Source organism: Phyllobates terribilis, unplaced genomic scaffold (assembly GCF_046119375.1).
Source record: "Phyllobates terribilis strain yellow unplaced genomic scaffold, ASM4611937v1 Scaffold_3__8_contigs__length_932513732, whole genome shotgun sequence".
In the NCBI taxonomy this organism is placed as follows: domain Eukaryota; kingdom Metazoa; phylum Chordata; class Amphibia; order Anura; family Dendrobatidae; genus Phyllobates; species Phyllobates terribilis.
The window spans coordinates 316,214,304-316,231,848 of NW_027362763.1; the positions used below are offsets into that span (position 1 = coordinate 316,214,304).

The 17,545-nt window shown below is 42.6% G+C and overlaps 1 protein-coding gene across 16 annotated transcripts in view; it reads right to left on the reverse strand.

Moving 5' to 3' along the window:
* DLG1 (discs large MAGUK scaffold protein 1) overlaps positions 1-17,545 on the reverse strand; it is a 279,892-nt gene that overhangs the window by 252,024 nt on the left and 10,323 nt on the right. For all 16 annotated transcript variants that reach the window (XM_073675022.1, XM_073675021.1, XM_073675018.1 and 13 more), the window contains exon 2: positions 14,993-15,124. In XM_073675022.1, the coding sequence (XP_073531123.1) occupies positions 14,993-15,124 (132 nt within the window). The remainder of the gene's footprint in view (positions 1-14,992; positions 15,125-17,545) is intronic.

The window sequence follows — 17,545 nt, forward strand, 5'->3', positions numbered from 1 at the left end:
GTATTAATTTACACTGACCACAAGAACTTGGCATATCTCCAGAGCGCCCAGAGACTTAACCCGCGCCAAGCCCGGTGGTCCTTGTTTTTTGCCCGCTTTGATTTCATTCTTCATTTTCGCCCGGCTGACAAAAACATCAAAGCTGACGCCCTGTCCCGATCCTTTCTGGTGTCTGATCTTGAGGAGGAGCCTAAACACATCATCGATCCCGCCAGAGTAATGCAGGTAGCCCCCGTGAGTCTAAATCGTCTCCCTCCCGGTAAGACGTTCATAACGGTGTCCGATCGGGAGAAGATTCTACACTGGGGTCACTCGTCTAAGCTAGCTGGGCACGCCGGTCAGAAAAAGACCCTCCAGCTTATTACCCGGCACTACTGGTGGCCTACCCTGCACAAGGACGTAATTGACTTTGTTTCTGCCTGTGTGTCCTGCGCCCGCAACAAAGTTCCGAGACACCTGCCTGCCGGCCGCCTTCTCCCTCTGCCAGTACCTGCTGCCCCGTGGCAGCATATAGCTATGGACTTCATAACAGATCTCCCCGTCTCTGCCGGTTGTACGGTCATTTGGGTGGTCGCTGACCGCTTTTCCAAAATGGCTCATTTCATTCCCCTGCCAGGCCTCCCGTCTGCACCCGAGCTAGCTAAAGACTTTATCCGCCACATCTTCCGTCTCCATGGTCTGCCTCTCCACATCGTGTCGGATCGTGGGGTTCAGTTCACCTCACGCTTCTGGAGAGCCACATGTAAACTGCTCGACGTCACCCTGGACTTCTCCTCCGCTTACCATCCACAGTCCAATGGTCAAGTGGAGCGGATCAATCAGAATCTGACCAGTTACCTCCGGCACTTCGTTAATGCCCACCATTCTGACTGGGTGGATCTCCTACCATGGGCCGAGTTCTCTTACAACAATCACGAGAGCGAATCTTCCTCTAAATCCCCGTTTTTTGTAGTCTTCGGTCAGCATCCTCGGATCCCTTTTCCTGTCTCCACCTCTGTGGACAACCCGGCTGCGGAATCTCTCGTTAGCAAATTTTCCTCCATTTGGGAGAGTACCCGATCCGCACTCCTTCAGTCGTCCGAGCGGATGAAGAGACACGCCGACAAAAAACGCCTGGATTCCCCACAATTTTGTCCCGGAGATAAAGTCTGGCTCTCATCCAAATATGTCCGGCTCAAGATTCCTTCCTATAAGTTAGGGCCTCGGTTCATCGGCCCACTGGAGGTTATTAAACAGATCAACCCGGTGGCCTATAAATTGAAACTCCCGGCCAACTTACGGATCCCTAACTCCTTCCATGTATCTCTTCTCAAACCCGTGGTACTTAACTCCTTTTCCAAGTCTACAGGTACGCCCCCTGCTCCGGTTTCTGCTGAAGACGAGTTTGAGGTAGAGAACATTCTGGCCACCAAAAGGGTAAGAGGAAAGACCTTTTTTCTAGTGGATTGGAAGGGGTTTGGTCCTGAGGAGAGAACATGGGAGCCCCGGGAGAACATCCATGCCCCTCTCATCCTTGGTAAATTTCTGTCTGGCCTAAAAAAGGGGGGGCCTAAAGGGGGGGGGGTACTGTAGCGTCGGCGTCCCTGCCTCCTGCTAGGCAGGGACGCTGTTCCCCTCACCTCTCTGCTCCGTGCCCAGCGGCTTCCTCCCGCTCTACTTGCAGCGCGCGCTCTCCCCCGGTCACTGTGCTTAGGGCGCGCGCGCTCCCCTCTCTTAAAGGGGCCACGCGCGCCGCCCTAAGGAGTCCCCGGCCAATGGCCGGAGGATCCCTCCATATATAAAGGCACCTCCTCCAAAATGGAGGTGCCCGAGCAATGTTGTTGCACTGTTCACTACTCTGCTTCAGCCCTCAGGTCCAGTTTCCTGCCAGTTTCCAGCCAGTTTGCTGTCTGACTCCTGCCTGTTATCCGCTTACCTGCTTGCTAGCCTGAGGTCCGACGGTCTGCCTTCCGACACCAGTCAGTCTGTCTATGGACCAGCTTGCCCGCTCACCTGGGAGCGCTCATCTGCTACCTGCCTGTTAGCCTACCTGGAGGCTCCGTCGTCACGTGCTGTGACCACCTGCCAGTCCAGAGACTCTTGCCCGCTCACCTGGGAGCGCTCATCTACTAGCCTACCTGGAGGCTCCGCCGTCACATGCTGTGACCACCTGCCTGTCCAGAGACTCTCGCCTGCTCACCTGGGAGCACACATCTGCTACTCGCCTGCTAGCCTACCTGGAGGCCCCTCAGTCACGTGCTGTGACCACCTGCCTGTCCAGAGACTCTCACCTGCTCACCTGGGAGCACACATCTGCTACTCGCCTGCTAGCCTACCTGGAGGCCCCTCCGTCACATGCTGTGACCACCTGCCTGTCCAGAGACTCTCACCTGCTCACCTGGGAGCACACATCTGCTACTCGCCTGCTAGCCTACCTGGAGGCTCAGCCGTCACAGGTCGTACCTGCCCGTTTACCCAGAGACTGTCCCGGTCACTTGCCGTGACCACCTGCCCGTTACCCAGAGACTGTCCCGGTCACTTGCCGTGACCTCCTGCCCGTTTACCCAGAGACTGCCTCGGTCACTTGCTGTGACTACCTGCCCATCTTCCCTGGGCGCCACCCGCTTCCTTACAAGGACCGCCCCCTTGTATAGTTGCTCAGAGGTTCCGCCTCCCAGACCAGTTACATAAAGATTAGAAGATCAGTTTATGCATCATCAATTCCACTCTTCAAACTCGGATCAATGGATTAGTTTTCCATTAAATTGAGAAATCTATAATGAAATTTCCGTGTCAATGTCCTGTGTATGGTTTTATGACAAGTGGACGCAGAAGAATTTTCTTTTAAGCAATAGTTTCTAGGATTAAAAGTTGTCCAATCTTTTAATAAAAGTCTGTGCACTTTGGAATCCTTACAGCTCACCCTGTCAGGATTCTTTGGTGTTGCCAGTGAGAGCGGTGGTCATGTGACCACAAGTATGCAGTTCGCATACATGCCGTCACCTGCCAACTACATATCCTCAGCCTTCGCTCAATACAAGCGAATTCAGCAAATTAAGTCTAGTCGGAATGTGACTGGAAGTATGTAAAATCGCATACTTGGGAGTCCGGTGACCTTAAAGGCAATACTGGAGAATCCACGATACAGGGAATCAGAAGTCTGCAGTCAGAGTGGCAGCAAACTTTTATCAAAAAGACAGGACAACACCTTTAAAGTTTTTTTTAACTTTTGATTTGACTTAAAAAGGTCTGCCAAAACTCCATCCAAGGAGTATAGGCAATGACTTATTTCTTCCATTTGATTTATGTAGAGGAGAGAAGTATTTAATGGGACACAGGTAAAGCTCAAGGTTACACAATCTAGAGAAGAGTAATAAAATAAATATGAAAGGGAGCTCATGTAGGCCAGAAATTTCTAAGTATAATTTCACAATGTCAACGTAAAAGCACGAACCCATCAAAAGGGGTTTCCAAATATCATGTTAATAAAACGTACCACTTCCAGACTTTGGCACAGCTGTACATGTACAGTGCTATCAAAAGAATTTTATGCAATCTGGACACGACATGTAAGGCACATTTCCACTAGAATGTGTCATTATTACAGTAGCAAGCATATAAATCAAGTTTTTTTTTTTTTTAGAAGATAGCATGTTTCCAACATAATAAAATTTTCACATTCTGAATTTCTGGGTTTTGGTCAACTCTGCTCCCCAAAAGAGAAATAAAAAGTGATCAAAAAATGCTGTCAATGAAAGTGACAGCTTGCTTCATGTCAGCACAAAAAACAAATGCTTTTGTAAACAGGAGTTGTCTCAAGATCATAAATTAGTAAAATTGCAAAGTGATGGTAAAAATAAGTAATAACTTTGCATTTACCCCTTATTATAAATACTCTCCATTCTCAAAAAGAATTTTTAAATTTTAAAAAAAGTGTATAGCTCGTCACTTAGGTTACCGGACACTCTGCAGTCCCAATCTGGCTGGTTACCTAGGCAAGGGGCACGCGATACAAGCAGGTTCTGTGCTTTACAGCCTGTTCACACTGATCTGAAGCTGGCCAAATCGCTGGATCAGATGAGCCTATGCCCCCCTTCTCCCATGCTGCAGATGCAAAGCTGCCTGTGCTAGAAACCTGGGAAATAATGGACGGAACTGTGTATGACCATGAAGATGGTCTGAACTGTCAATCTTTAGACTACCCCTATAAATAAAAAGTGTTTCTATTGTGTATCCCTAGAAGGAACACATTTTCCTCTCCCTCGAGAGCCATACATTTTTTTTTCTATTTATACTATTTTGGTGTACAAATCTAATTGGTCATCTTTTATTAACTTTTTATTTCAGGGAGGGATAAAAAAAAAAAAAAAAAAAATGCATATCTGCTATTGTTTGATTGTGGTTCAGCTGCCAATAGATTTAAAAAGTCCGAGAGTGATCTAAATGTCACTGCAGGAGACAGAAGCCCACTGTCAGGCACAAGCTCTCCATAAAGAAGGCACAGATGGTTTATTACAGTCTCTGCACTCTCAAAAACTGTAAATGCAGCGCTAATGGCACCGTAACACACTTAGAATGTAAGCTAATGAAGAGGGAGAAATAGGCTCCACAGACTTACACTGTGAAAGCGACTTTTGGTTCACACCAACCCCAGGGTGATCCAGCAAGTTGGAATTTCTGTCATGTGACTGAGATGAGGACCAGAGAGGCGCTGAGAACCAGAGAACACTGATTGGCAAGTAATTTGGGGGGGGGGGGGTATCTTTAATAACTTGTATAACTGGACACCTCACAATGCTGGCTGTCCATCTTGCTTCAGCCAAGACAGATTTGAAGTATTTTTCCAGAGTAAATGATGGAGGAGAAGTAGAAGCTTATAAGTGGAGAAAGAATAATTTCTGCGATAAAATGTTACACAGATTCTTATATCTCCTTGATCCTAGGATTTATGCAAGGTTTGCTGAAATTACTGGAACCATTTAGAGTAGCACTCCAGCATTTTTTATTGCACATATAATGCTTACTCACCATCAATGCTCTCGTTGTTTAATTTATTTCATTTTGTATTCAGCTCTTTAAAAATGAAAGCTGTGTTGCATTTGTTGCTATGGGCAGCAAACAGTTTCTTTTCAACACTTTCATAAATATGGCCTATAATTTCTTCTTTATATATGAGAGCAGTGATAGGAGGAGAGACAAGCTGAAGCTGCACCATACAGTAATGGTGAAAAGTAAACATGCAATGTCTTTCCTTGTTCTTATTAGAAAGTGTACATGAAGGAACTAGTATGGGAACAAGGAGTGAAGAAACATATGTTAAACCTTATATTTCTCAAAGTACCCCCTTTTACTCTGATGACAACTTTACATCCTTCTCAGCATTCTCTCAGGCGGCGTTACCAGATAGTGAGCCAATCAAGATTACTAACTGTTTTGAAGGCCTTCTTTCCTGCTAGCATAGGCAGCTTTGTATCTGCAGCATGGGAGAAGCGCAGGTAGACTGAGGTTTGTCAGATGCAGCCAATACCATAGTCGCGGAAGTGGGTTGTAAAGCAGAGGTATCCAACCCACAGCCCGCATGCATCCAGAATGGCTATGCATGCGGCCAAACACAGATTCCTGGTGGGACGAAGTGCTTAATTGCATACGGCTACGCTGGACCAGTTTTTTCTGGAAGCTGGCCCTTTAATTTTCTTGCAGAGAAGAACTGGACCGCACACACACGTGCAGCATTTAGAACGCCAATGAAATGCTCATAAGAGCTGGAAGTCCAACACTAGCCAGTGCCAGCATCAGGACATTCTATGTGGGAGGAGTCTCCGCATCTCCTACGTGATGTACACACATCAGTCTCCATGTCTACTATGTGATGTGTACACCTGCTTCACTGCTTTATTACTTAGATATATGTACATTTTCTTTATTAGTGATCACAAACTTGGCATCTGTTCAACAATTTTAAATGGACTCTCTGAAAAAGGCCACTGAATAATTTAAATTATTATGGGAGGACTTTTTTGCTCATCAATGGTAGCAGATATCACGAAAATTATGCACAAATCTTTTATCTGCTCATCAGCTTTCTTTAGCATTTGTGTGTTAAACGTGCAGCACAAGATAACTCTGCTGCTTCTGTTGTGGCCCAGAGAAACCGAAAGTTGCACATCCCTGGTGTAAAGTATACAGCATGCAAGCATACGCAGTCCCTAGTTGGGTTGATTACCTAGTCAACAAGCTGTACATTATAAAATTAAAAAAATTCCATAGTTCTCGTGAACAGAGATGATTTTAAAATAGGGGTATATTTCAAAGTTTATACTCACTTAGCAATTTTAGATATTTATGAAATTGAGACAACCCCTTTGAATATGTAGTTTAAATAATGTGTTACTTTAACTGTTCATGTCAGTACAATTTTGGCTACATCCTATATGTACATTTTTTTCCCACTTTTAACTCCTTAAAAGACAGTCATTTTTTGTTTTATGCACTTATGTTTTTTCCTCCCCTTCTCCCAAACGTAATCACTTTTTTTTTTTTTTTTTTTTTTTAGTTTTTTTGATTGACATAGCTGTGTGAGGAGTTCATTTTAGTGGGTCAAGTTGTAGTTTTGATTGACAACATTCATTGTAGCCCAACATGTACTGGAAAACAGAAATAAATAATGGCAGGTAGAATGTAACAGTGGAAAAAAAAACAATTTCATAGTTTTTTCGCGCATTGCTCTCATTCAGTGGCAAAAGTGATCCAGAAACATGATTTTCGAGAGCAGTATGGTTATAACGACACGAAACGTGCATAGATTTTTTTTTAAGTGGTGAAAAATAGTGTCGCCATTTCCAGAGACCCATAGGATTTTTATTTTTCCCATCAATTGAGCTATGTGAGGGCTTGTTTTGTATGGCAAGATTACAATCTTATTGACACCAATTTGGGGTACATAAGACATTTCAATCGCTTGCTACTGCATTTTTTTTTAAGGGAGGAGTGACTGCAAAACCACAATTCTGCAGTTTTGATTTTTTATTCTTGTTACAGCTTCTACTGTATGGGTTAATTCAGTCTACAGTTTGATAGACTGAACTTTTACAAATGGGATCATATCAAACTAGTTGTTTTTTTTTTGCTTTGTTTTTTTTTGAGGGAAATGAAAAAAAAGGAGGGTGTGTGGATATTCTAATTATTTTATATTTCTAAGATTTTTTTTTTTTTAGAATTTTATCCTCTTTTTTAGCCCCCAAGATTTGAACTTACATGGTCTGATAGCTTAAACTATATTCTTCAGTACCACTGTAACCCATTTGTGCTGCGTGGGTGAAGGAAGGAGGAAGAGGGGGGGGGGGGGCAATCGGAGTTGAAGCAGCAGGAAAGCATTGGTGAACGTTCCATTGAAACGTCACTGTCAGGAGATTGACAGCAGCATTTAAATGGTTAACAGCAGCTAAAAAAATGCATCTACCTAATGTGGACAGCTCCTGTGCCTCCTCCACAAGCAGTCACCTCCGCAATCATGTACAAGTACTTCATGCATTAAGGGGCTAACAAAATAAAAACACTTCTTGAAATGAAAAAAAAAAAAGTTTTGGTATTTACACCTGAACATTTTTTAATAAACTTTATCACAATGATCATAATGTGTATACCAAATGCACTTTTGCCTCTTAGGCTTGATGAACAGGAAGCAATGGCAGCCCACCAGCACATCCCAATCATGGCCAATGTGTTACACAGAAAGTCACCAAAATGTATCTAGAACAAACATGCAGCCTGCCAAAGGGTTTGCTGCGGCCCACGGAGCTGTCCGGGAGACGCAGGCTCCCTTCTTATATTCAAATGCATTCGCGTCTGAAGACGCAAATACATTTGAACACCCGCGGCACCAGTACTGGGGCAGAGCAGCACTTGTCAGACCTGGCCCCAAAGTGCAGTGGCGTAATGAGATCAGCACACTGCTGATGTCATCGCACTACTGCTGAGTGCCGCAGAGCAGCAGAGACAGCACAGGCAACAGTAAGTGCTCCATCAAAAAGCCAAAGATTAAATGCAAATCATTGTAGATGGAAGGGGATGGATTGTGAAGGGGAACAATTTTGCGAGAGGCAGTGGGGGGTATGAGGGGGTGGCACTTTATTCAGAGGGTCAGTGGAGAGGTATTTTGCAAAGATGCAGTGTGTGGGGAGGGGGGGTGATATCTTTCAAAAGGAAGTGTGTGGAGGGGTATTTTGTGCAGGAAGCACAGTGAGGGGCAATTATTTATTCAGGGGCACAGCATGGGAGATACTTTTATTTTTAAGGGCACCATGTCGGGAAGTTCTGTAGAAGACCAGAGAAGAGGGAAGTTTGCAGTGTGATGAGGACTTAAAGGGACTGTCAGCACAGAATGACTTGAAACCAAGTACAGGCGCTCGGTGCATCATGGCAGGGCCAATCATTTATATACACCTTCTCACCTGCTTGCTTTCCATATATCTCCCACCTTCTCTGACTCTATGAAGCCAGAGCTGTCAAAGAGGGTGGCGATAGAAGGAAAACAAGCAGGTGGGAAGGTGTATATAAATGTTTGACCCTGCCGTGAAGCACCAAGGGGCAGGACTTAGTTTGAACAGTCATTCTGTGGTAAGAGTCCCTTAAACAACAACTCCCAGTATCTCCTTACCATTGTTAAAAGACATAATGGGAGTTGTAGGTTCACGCGATACAATTGTACATGGGGCTGACCCAACATCGCAATTGAAGGCAGTACTAAGCTCAGCTATTTATTCATGCACTGACAGTGGTTCTGGCGCTGCATTTACGCACTGATGGTGGTTCTGATCTTGTACACATGTAGCAATCCAAAACGTGCTTAAAAGGCCACGTTAAAACTTAAAAATCCTCAAAACTTAGTTTTGAGATTATAAGGATTTGGCGAGATTCTGCTCAGTTTCTGCTGTAAAAACTCAGTGCAAGTCAGCATATGTTCACACTTACAGTACAGACCAAAAGTTTGGACACACCTCATTTAAAGATTTTTCTGTATTTTCATGACTATGAAAATTGTACATTCACACTGAAGGCATCAAAACTATGAATTAACACATGTGGAATTATATACTTAACAAAAAAGTGTGAAACAACTGAAAATATGTCTTATATTCTAGGTTCTTCAAAGTAGCCACCTTTTGCTTTGATGACTGCTTTGCACACTCTTGGCATTCTCTTGATGAGCTTCAAGAGGTAGTCACCGGAAATGGTTTTCACTTCACAGGTGTGCCCTCTCAGGTTTAATAAGTGGGATTTCTTGCCTTATAAATGGGGTTGGGACCATCAGTTGTGTTGTACAGAAGTCTGGTGGATACACATCTGATAGTCCTACTGAATAGACTGTTAGAAGTTGTATTATGGCAAGAAAAAAATCAGCTAAGTAAAGAAAAACATGTGGCCATCATTATTTTAAGAAATGAAGGTCAGTCAGTGCGAAAAATTGGGAAAACTTTGAAAGTGTCCCCAAGTGCAGTTGCAAAAAACATCAAGCACTACAAAGAAACTGGCTCACATGAGGACCGCCCCAGGAAAGGAAGACCAAGAGTCACCTCTGCTTCTGAGGATAAGTTTATCAGAGTCACCAGCCTCAGAAATCGCAGGTTAACAGCAGTTCAGATTAGAGACCAGGTCAATGCCACACAGAGTTCTAGCAGCAGACATCTCTTCAACAACTGTTAAGAGGAGACTTTGTGCAGCAGGCCTTCATGGTAACATAGCTGCTAGGAAATCACTGCTAAGGACAGGCAACAAGCAGAAGAGACTTGTTTGGGCTAAAGAACACAAGGAATGGACATTAGACCAGTGGAAATCTGTGCTTTGGTCTGAGGAGTCCAAATTTGAGACCTTTGGTTCCAACCATCGTGTATTAGTGCGACGCAGAAAAGGTGAATAGATGGACTCTACATGCCTGGTTCCCACCGTGAAGCATGGAGGAGGAGGTGTGATGGTGTGGGGGAGCTTTGCTGGTGACACTGTTGGGGATTTATTCAAAATTGAAGGCATACTGAACCAGCATGGCTACCACAGCATCTTGCAGCGGCATGCTATTCCATCCGGTTTGCGTTTAGTTGGACCATCATTTCTTTTTCAACAGGACAATGACCCCAAACACACCTCCAAGCTGTGTAAGGGCTATTTGACCAAGAAGGAGAGTGATGGGGTGCTACGCCAGATGACCTGGCCTCCACAGTCACCAGACCTGAACCCAATCGAGATGGTTTGGGGTGAGCTGGACCGCAGAGTGAAGGCAAAAGGGCCAACAAGTGCTAAGCATCTCTGGGAACTCCTTCAAGATTGTTGGAAGACCATTTCTGGTGACTACCTCTTGAAGCTCATCAAGAGAATGCCAAGAGTGTGCAAAGCAGTCATCAAAGCAAAAGGTGGCTACTTTGAAGAACCTAGAATATAAGACATATTTTCAGTTGTTTCACACTTTTTTGTTAAGTATATAATTCCACATGTGTTAATTTATAGTTTTGATGCCTTCAGTGTGCATGTATAATTTTCATAGTCCTGAAAATACAGAAAAATCTTTAAATGAGAAGGTGTGTCCAAACTTTTGGTCTGTACTGTATGTATGTTCCTACTTTTTTGAAGCTTGTGCTTTTTGGTTTAGCACATCATTACGGCCCTTGGACCAAAAATGTTGTGCGTTCTAGAGGCCTTGGGAATGCAGCATCAAAAAATGTAAAAAGAATTTGTCACCTCCAGAAACTACATTTACCCACAGATATAGCGGTAATCTGCAAGTAAATTTAATTTGGTAGGCTTAGGGCATGTGCACAAGATGTCAGAACCTGTCTGAAATAGCCAAAAAGACTGACCACATGCCAGCAATGTCATAACTTGTTGTCCATATGTTCCATCTTTTGTAACTTCTTTTAGCCGCTTCAGGCTTCAAAAGCCATGAAGCAACTAAAAGAAGTGATCAGACCATTTTTCTGGGGGCTTCTCTTGGAAAACACCACTAGGCTCACGGCTGTTAAAGGGAATCTGTCACCAAGTTTTTGCCACCTCATCTGAGAGCAGCGTGATGTAGGCAAAGAGACCCTGAATCCAACGATGTATCACTTAGATTACTGAGTGCAGCAGTTCTGACACAATCAGAGGTTTTAGATTTAGCAATGGAGCAGAGCTGGTAAAGGTTCTCCCGCCCACAGAAGGGGGCGGAGTCAAACCAGGGCTCACAGGACCAGCTAGCCACAGCAATGATAATCACCAGGTGATTAAACCTTCAGTCTAAGTAAACAACACCACAAAGCCTGACATGTGACACATCGTTGAGTTCAGCATTTTATCCCCTACCTCATGCGGTCCTTAGATTACATAGCAAAAACCTGCTGACAAATTTCCTTTAAGGGCAAATTATGACTAAATAACACAGCCGTCAACTGCCGGCAGAGATGTAGGCTAATCTCCTGAGCCCGCTACCAAGGAAGTGACCCGACATATAACAGTAAAGGGATAAATGTTGTTTCAAAAATAGGTTTTTATACAAATTAATGCTGTAGCCAGACAAAGACATGAACAGTCTATAATTTTAACCCCTTCGCAACCCTGGGATTTTCCGTTTTTGCATTTTCGTTTTTTGCTCCCCTTGTTCCCAGAGCCATAGCGTTTTTATTTTTTGGTCAATATGGCCGTGCGAGGGCTTATTTTTAGCGGGACAAGTTGTACTTTTGAACGACATTACTGGTTTTACCATATTGTGTATGGAAAAACAGGAAAAAAATTCCAAGTGCGGTGAAATAGCAAAAAAGTGCAATACCAGAGTTGCTGGGTTTTTTTGTTTTTTTTTTTGTTTTTTTTTTTTGGGGGGGGGGGGGGGTTACCACATTCACTGAATGCTAAAACTGATCTGCCATTATTATTCTCCAGGTCATTACGAGTTCGTAGACACCAAACATGTACAGGTTCTTTTTTATTTAAGTGGTGAGAAAAAATTCGAAAGTTTGCTAAAAAATAAAAAAAATGGCGCCATTTTCCAAGACCCGTAGCGTTTCCATTTTTTGTGATCTGGGGCCGGGTGAGGGCTCATTTTTTGCGCGCCAAGCTGAAGTTTTTATTGATACCCTTTTGGGGTAGATCCGATGTTTTGATCGCCCGTTATTGCAGTTTATTGCAATGTTGCGGCGACCAAAAAAACTTAATTCTGGCGTTTAGAATTTTTTTCTCGTTACGCCGTTCACCAATCGGATAAATTTTTTTTTTATATTGATAGATCGGGCACTCATAGAGATCAGCTCATGGCAACCACTGGAGTCTGCTGCAGACCCAGGGTTGTAATGCCAACCCATCAGTGACCCGCGATCACATGATGGGGTCACCGATGAGCGGGGTAAGTGACGCGCTTCCAGCGTGGTGATGTTAAATGCCGCTGTCAGAGATTGACAGCGGCATTTAACATGTTAACAGTCGCAGGTTGATCACAATTCCACTCGCGGCTGTTGCGGGCACATGTCAGCTGTAAGAATCAGCTGACATGTGCCCGGAACACCGCCGGAGCCCTCACTAACCCGGGGTTTACAGCCTGGTGCGTACTAATACGTCCCAGGCCGTAAAGGGGTTAAGGGTAGGTTAATTTTAACATTGAGAGATAGAATATCTAAAAGAAAAAACACAAGAAAATCACATTGTATAAATTAGATAAATGTATTTGCATTTTGCAGTGAGAAATAAGTATTTGATCCCCTACAAACAATTATGAGTTCTAGTTCCTACAGACCAGTTAGACGCTCCTAATCAACTTGTTACCTTGTTACATTAAAGACAGCTGTCTTACATAGTCACCTGTATAAAAGACTCCTGTCCACAGACTCAATTAATCAGTCAGACTCTAACCTCTACAACATGGGCAAGACCAAAGAGCTTTCTAAGGATGTCAGGGACAAGATCATAGACCTGCGGATTATCATTGCAAAAAATACGCAGCATGTCCATCAATTTTCCGGCCACGCAACGTAATTGCAGCCATTGTCTTGCATTGAAACGCATAGTATCCGTGTCAGTACATTTGCACACACGGATATTATGCGATTCTATGTGCGGATGGTACCCGGGTTTGGAGAAGAGGAGACTCTCCTCAAGACTCGGGTACCATAGAACCTGTTTAAAAAAGAATTTAAAATAAAAAATAAAGATTATACTTACCTTCCGATTTCCCCCGGTATTTTCTCTGCTCCGTCTGGTCTGTTGTATGGGTCGCGGTGGTGTGAAGGACCTGCCATGATGTCATTTAGACAGACCAGATGGAGAGGAGAAAATACTGGGGGCCATCGGAAGGTTAGTATAAGCTTTATTTTTTACCTTTTTTTTTTTGTTTTTGTTTTTTTAACTATTACTTGGTCACACTATATAAATCCATGCATCCAAGCCGGTTGCATGGATTTATATAGTGTGACCAAGTTGTCAAGCACTTTTCCAAGTGATGCTAAAATCACTTGGAAAAGCGCTTGATAACCCGCATGCAGAAATGCATGCAAAAACGCATGTAAAATCCATATGCGTTTTTCTTGCCAGGGAGAAGCGGAAAAAATATGCAGCATTTCTGCATCGTGGGCACATAACCTAAAAAAACACTGCTGTGGTCTTCACAATCCTCTTGCAATAGGACAAGCTGGATGGTAAAACAAGTGCTAGGAATAGCCCAAAAGTAATTTGAGTGAAAAAATAACTTTTAACCATGCCAAAGGAGTGGAAAAGAAAAGTATAGAGTGAGGAAAAGGGCGGCTCAATTCTGGCTTTACTAGCAGAGGGATACAGTGAGCGTCATGTTGCCTCCATACTTAAAATTTCGAAGACGGCAGTCCATTACAACAAGGTCAAGCAGCAGACATTGGGGACAACAAAGCTACAGAGCGGCAGAGGGTGAAAGCGACTCTCCACTGACTGGGATGACCGTCATCTTATTCGAATGTCACTCAGCAACTGCAGGATGAGATCAAGTGACCTACAAAAGGAATGGCAAATAGCAGCTGGGGTGAAGTGCACGGCAAGAACAGTTCGTAACAGGCTCCTAGAGGCCTCAAGTCATGTAAAGCTAGAAAAAAGCCTTTCATCAATGAGAAGCAAAGGAGAGCCAGGCTGAAGTTTGCCAAAGACCATAAGGATTGGACCATAGAGGACTGGAGTAAGGTAATCTTCTCCGATGAGTCTAATTTTCAGCTTTGCCCAACACCTGCTCGTCTAATGGTTGGACAGAGACCTGGAGAGGCATACAAGCCACAGTGTCTTGCACCCACTGTGAAATTTGGTGGAGGATCGGTGATGATCTGGGGATGCTTCAGCAAGGCTGGAATTGGGCAGGTTAATCTTTGCGAAGGATGTATGAATCAAGCTGCATACAAGGTTATCCTTGAAAAACACTTGCTTTCTTCTGCTCAGGCAATGTTCCCCAACTCTGAGGCCTGGTTTTTCCAGCAGGACAATGCCCCATGCGACACAGCTAGGTCAATCAATGTGTGGATGAAGGAGCACCACATCAAGACCCAGTCATGGCCAGCCCAATCTCCAGACCTGAAAATCTCTGGAATGTAATCAAGAAGAAGATGGATAGTCACAAGCCATCAAACAAAGAACTGCTTACATTTTTGTGCCACGAGTGGCATAAGGTCACCCAAAAGCAGTGTGAAAGACTGGTGGAAAGCATGCCAAGACGCATGAAAGCTATGATTAAAAGAGATAGAGATATATATGCACACACACACACACCCATAGATGCATCAAATTTATTTTGCACCAGTATAAAAAATAGAGAGAGAGGGATGATCCAATGTGTTTTACTTACCTTTGGTGTGATTGAATAAGCATAGAATGGGTTATTAACTTTATACATATTGTAAATAGGGGGAATTTTAGCTGTACCTGCATAAAACAATATTCTTATTCTATACTTTTTTTTTTTTTTTTTACTCAAGGCCAAAACACATTTAGTGTAGATGTTCTTGAAACCAAATGTTAGCTTATATGTCCAAGATTCTAAAAGACCTACCAATTAAAGCTTGGAAAAGGTTGCTCTGAAAGATGTTGATCACTCGCTCGATGGATTTTCTGAGTTGCTTATCCTCAGTTTGGTTCAGTTTGATGCGATACTCCTCCAAGAGGTCCAGAGCACGCTGAGTATCTATACAAATATAAAAACAAAATATTACATTTCAAATTACACGGAGTAAAGAATAAAAAACTAAAACAGAGTTTGCATACAAGGGGAGGAAGGGGCATAGATGAATACTGATGTTAAAAGCTACAGTTAGATCGAAGTGCGTCAAAATTGCAAAAAAAAAAGTGCAATTCCAAAATGTATTTATTTTCTTTTTTTATTCACAATGTTCACTATATGGTAAGACTGACCAGGCAATATGATTCACCAGGTTACTAAGATGTGCTGAAATATTTAAAAAAATAAATAAATAAAAAAAAATTGTAAAAAAAAAAAATAAAAAAAATGTTAGCTTATGACGCCATTTTAACTACGGGGAGAAAATGAAGCTATAGTATAAATAACACATGTACACACTAAATGCTAAGAAACAAAATTTATGAATACTAATGTCCTGACTGCATCAATAAAAGAAAGTGTAAATGAACACACCCTATTCGGTGTTGGTTTAAGCACCGAGCAGGCAATGTGTTGCATGTAATAGGCAGGGGAAATAATGCAATGTGCTTTCCTGGATGTTATTACAGTCAATCCCACATTGAAATAATATATTTTCAAGTTTCCTCCAGCTATAAAAAAAGCACACATTAAATTCATGCTTTTTTTTTTTTTTTTTTTAACAAGCAATTGTTTGTTCACATGTACATAACTTGATTTTTTTCCTGGGGGGGAATCTAAAAGCATTCTGCATTTGGTAAAAACACAAAAAATGCAGCAAAGACAAAAAAAAATGCAGATTATAGCAACTTTATTTTCTTTCTGTGTTTTGTTGCATATTTTGCAGTCGATTTTTATGCAAATTTTCAGCTGTCTTTTGCAGTACCAGCAAAGTGTATTGAGAAACCAGAATTCTCTGTTCACACACGTTGCTTTTTGTTTGCTGCATATTTTCTCTCTTGCGTTTTTGGAAAATAGAGCAGGTCACTTCTTCCAGCGTTTTTGCAGCGTTTTTTCACCCATAGGAAGTAATTGGTGGTGAAAAAAAAAGCAGGAAAACCTCCATTTTTGACACAGCTGTTTTCCTGCCAGAGAAAAGTTGTCAGCAGATTTGCAGCAGATTTAGCTGCAGAAAAAAAACAAAACGTGTGTGACGTGATGAATGTGGTTTGAGCACTTTGAGAGGTTCAGTTTTTAAAATGGTACCACTTTTGGGTATTTTCTCTCACATAGGTCCCTCAGTCACTTGAAATGTAATGTGGTCCTTAACAACATTAAATAGGTTTTGTAAATTTTGTTGGAAAATTAGAAATTGCTAATAAACTTTTAACCCTTCTAACTTCCTAGCAAAAAAATTATGTTTCAAAAATGATGCTGATGTAAAACTAGACATGTGGTAAATGGTATTTAACCCCTTTCTGACATGTGATCTAATAGTACGTCATTGTGACCTGGGCCGATTGGGCCAATGATGTGCGATTAGGTCATATAGCGACTGCGCCCGCACACAAGCGGTGCGGGGCAAGCGCCGCCGGGTGTCAGCTGATAGTACCTGCACATTAACCCCCTCAATGCTGCGATCGAAGTCAATCTCAGCATTGCGGGGGCAAGGGGAGGTGATCGCAGATACTCACCTCTCCTGCCGAAGTCCAACGCTGTCTGCCGCGGCTCCCGGATATCGTCATGACAACATCCGGGTCACCAGACAGCAGGAAGATACTTTGGTCATGCGCAGTGCATGACAAAAGTATCTTCTCTCTCTGCAGAAGTGACATCCTGTATAGCACAGGGAGCTGCTGCTGCTCTCCATGTTATACAGGCAATCTGAAAATAAAATGTGAAAGTCCCATAGTGGGACAAGGTGTAAAAGTAAAAAAACAATCAGAATGTGGAAAAAAAAAATATATATATTTTGTACCCATAAATAAATATTGTGGAAAAAAAAAACAATAAGAGTATCCATATATGGTATCGCCGTGTCTGGAACAACCTGTCCTATAAAACTGTCCCACTAGTTAACCCCTTTAGTGAACACGGTAAAAAAAAAAAAAAAAAAAAAAAATACAAACCAAGAAACCATGCTTTATCATACCGCCAAACAAAAAAAAATACAATAAAACGCTATCAAAAAGACAAATGCAAATAAAAATGGTACCGCTGAATACCTCATCTTGTCCTGCAAAAAAGAAGCCGCCATACTGCTCCATCGGCCGAAAAATAAAAAACTTATAGCTCTCTTTATAGTTATAAAGCGATACAAAAAATATATTTTTTCTATAAAATAGTTTTTGTTGTGTAAAAGCACCAAAACAAAAAAAAACAATAGAAATGTAGTATCACTGTAAACATACTGACCCGAAGAATAAAGCTGCCTTATCAATTTTACCACACGTGGAACGGTATAATATAAAAAAAAAAAAAACAATTCCAGAATTGTTGGTTTTTGTT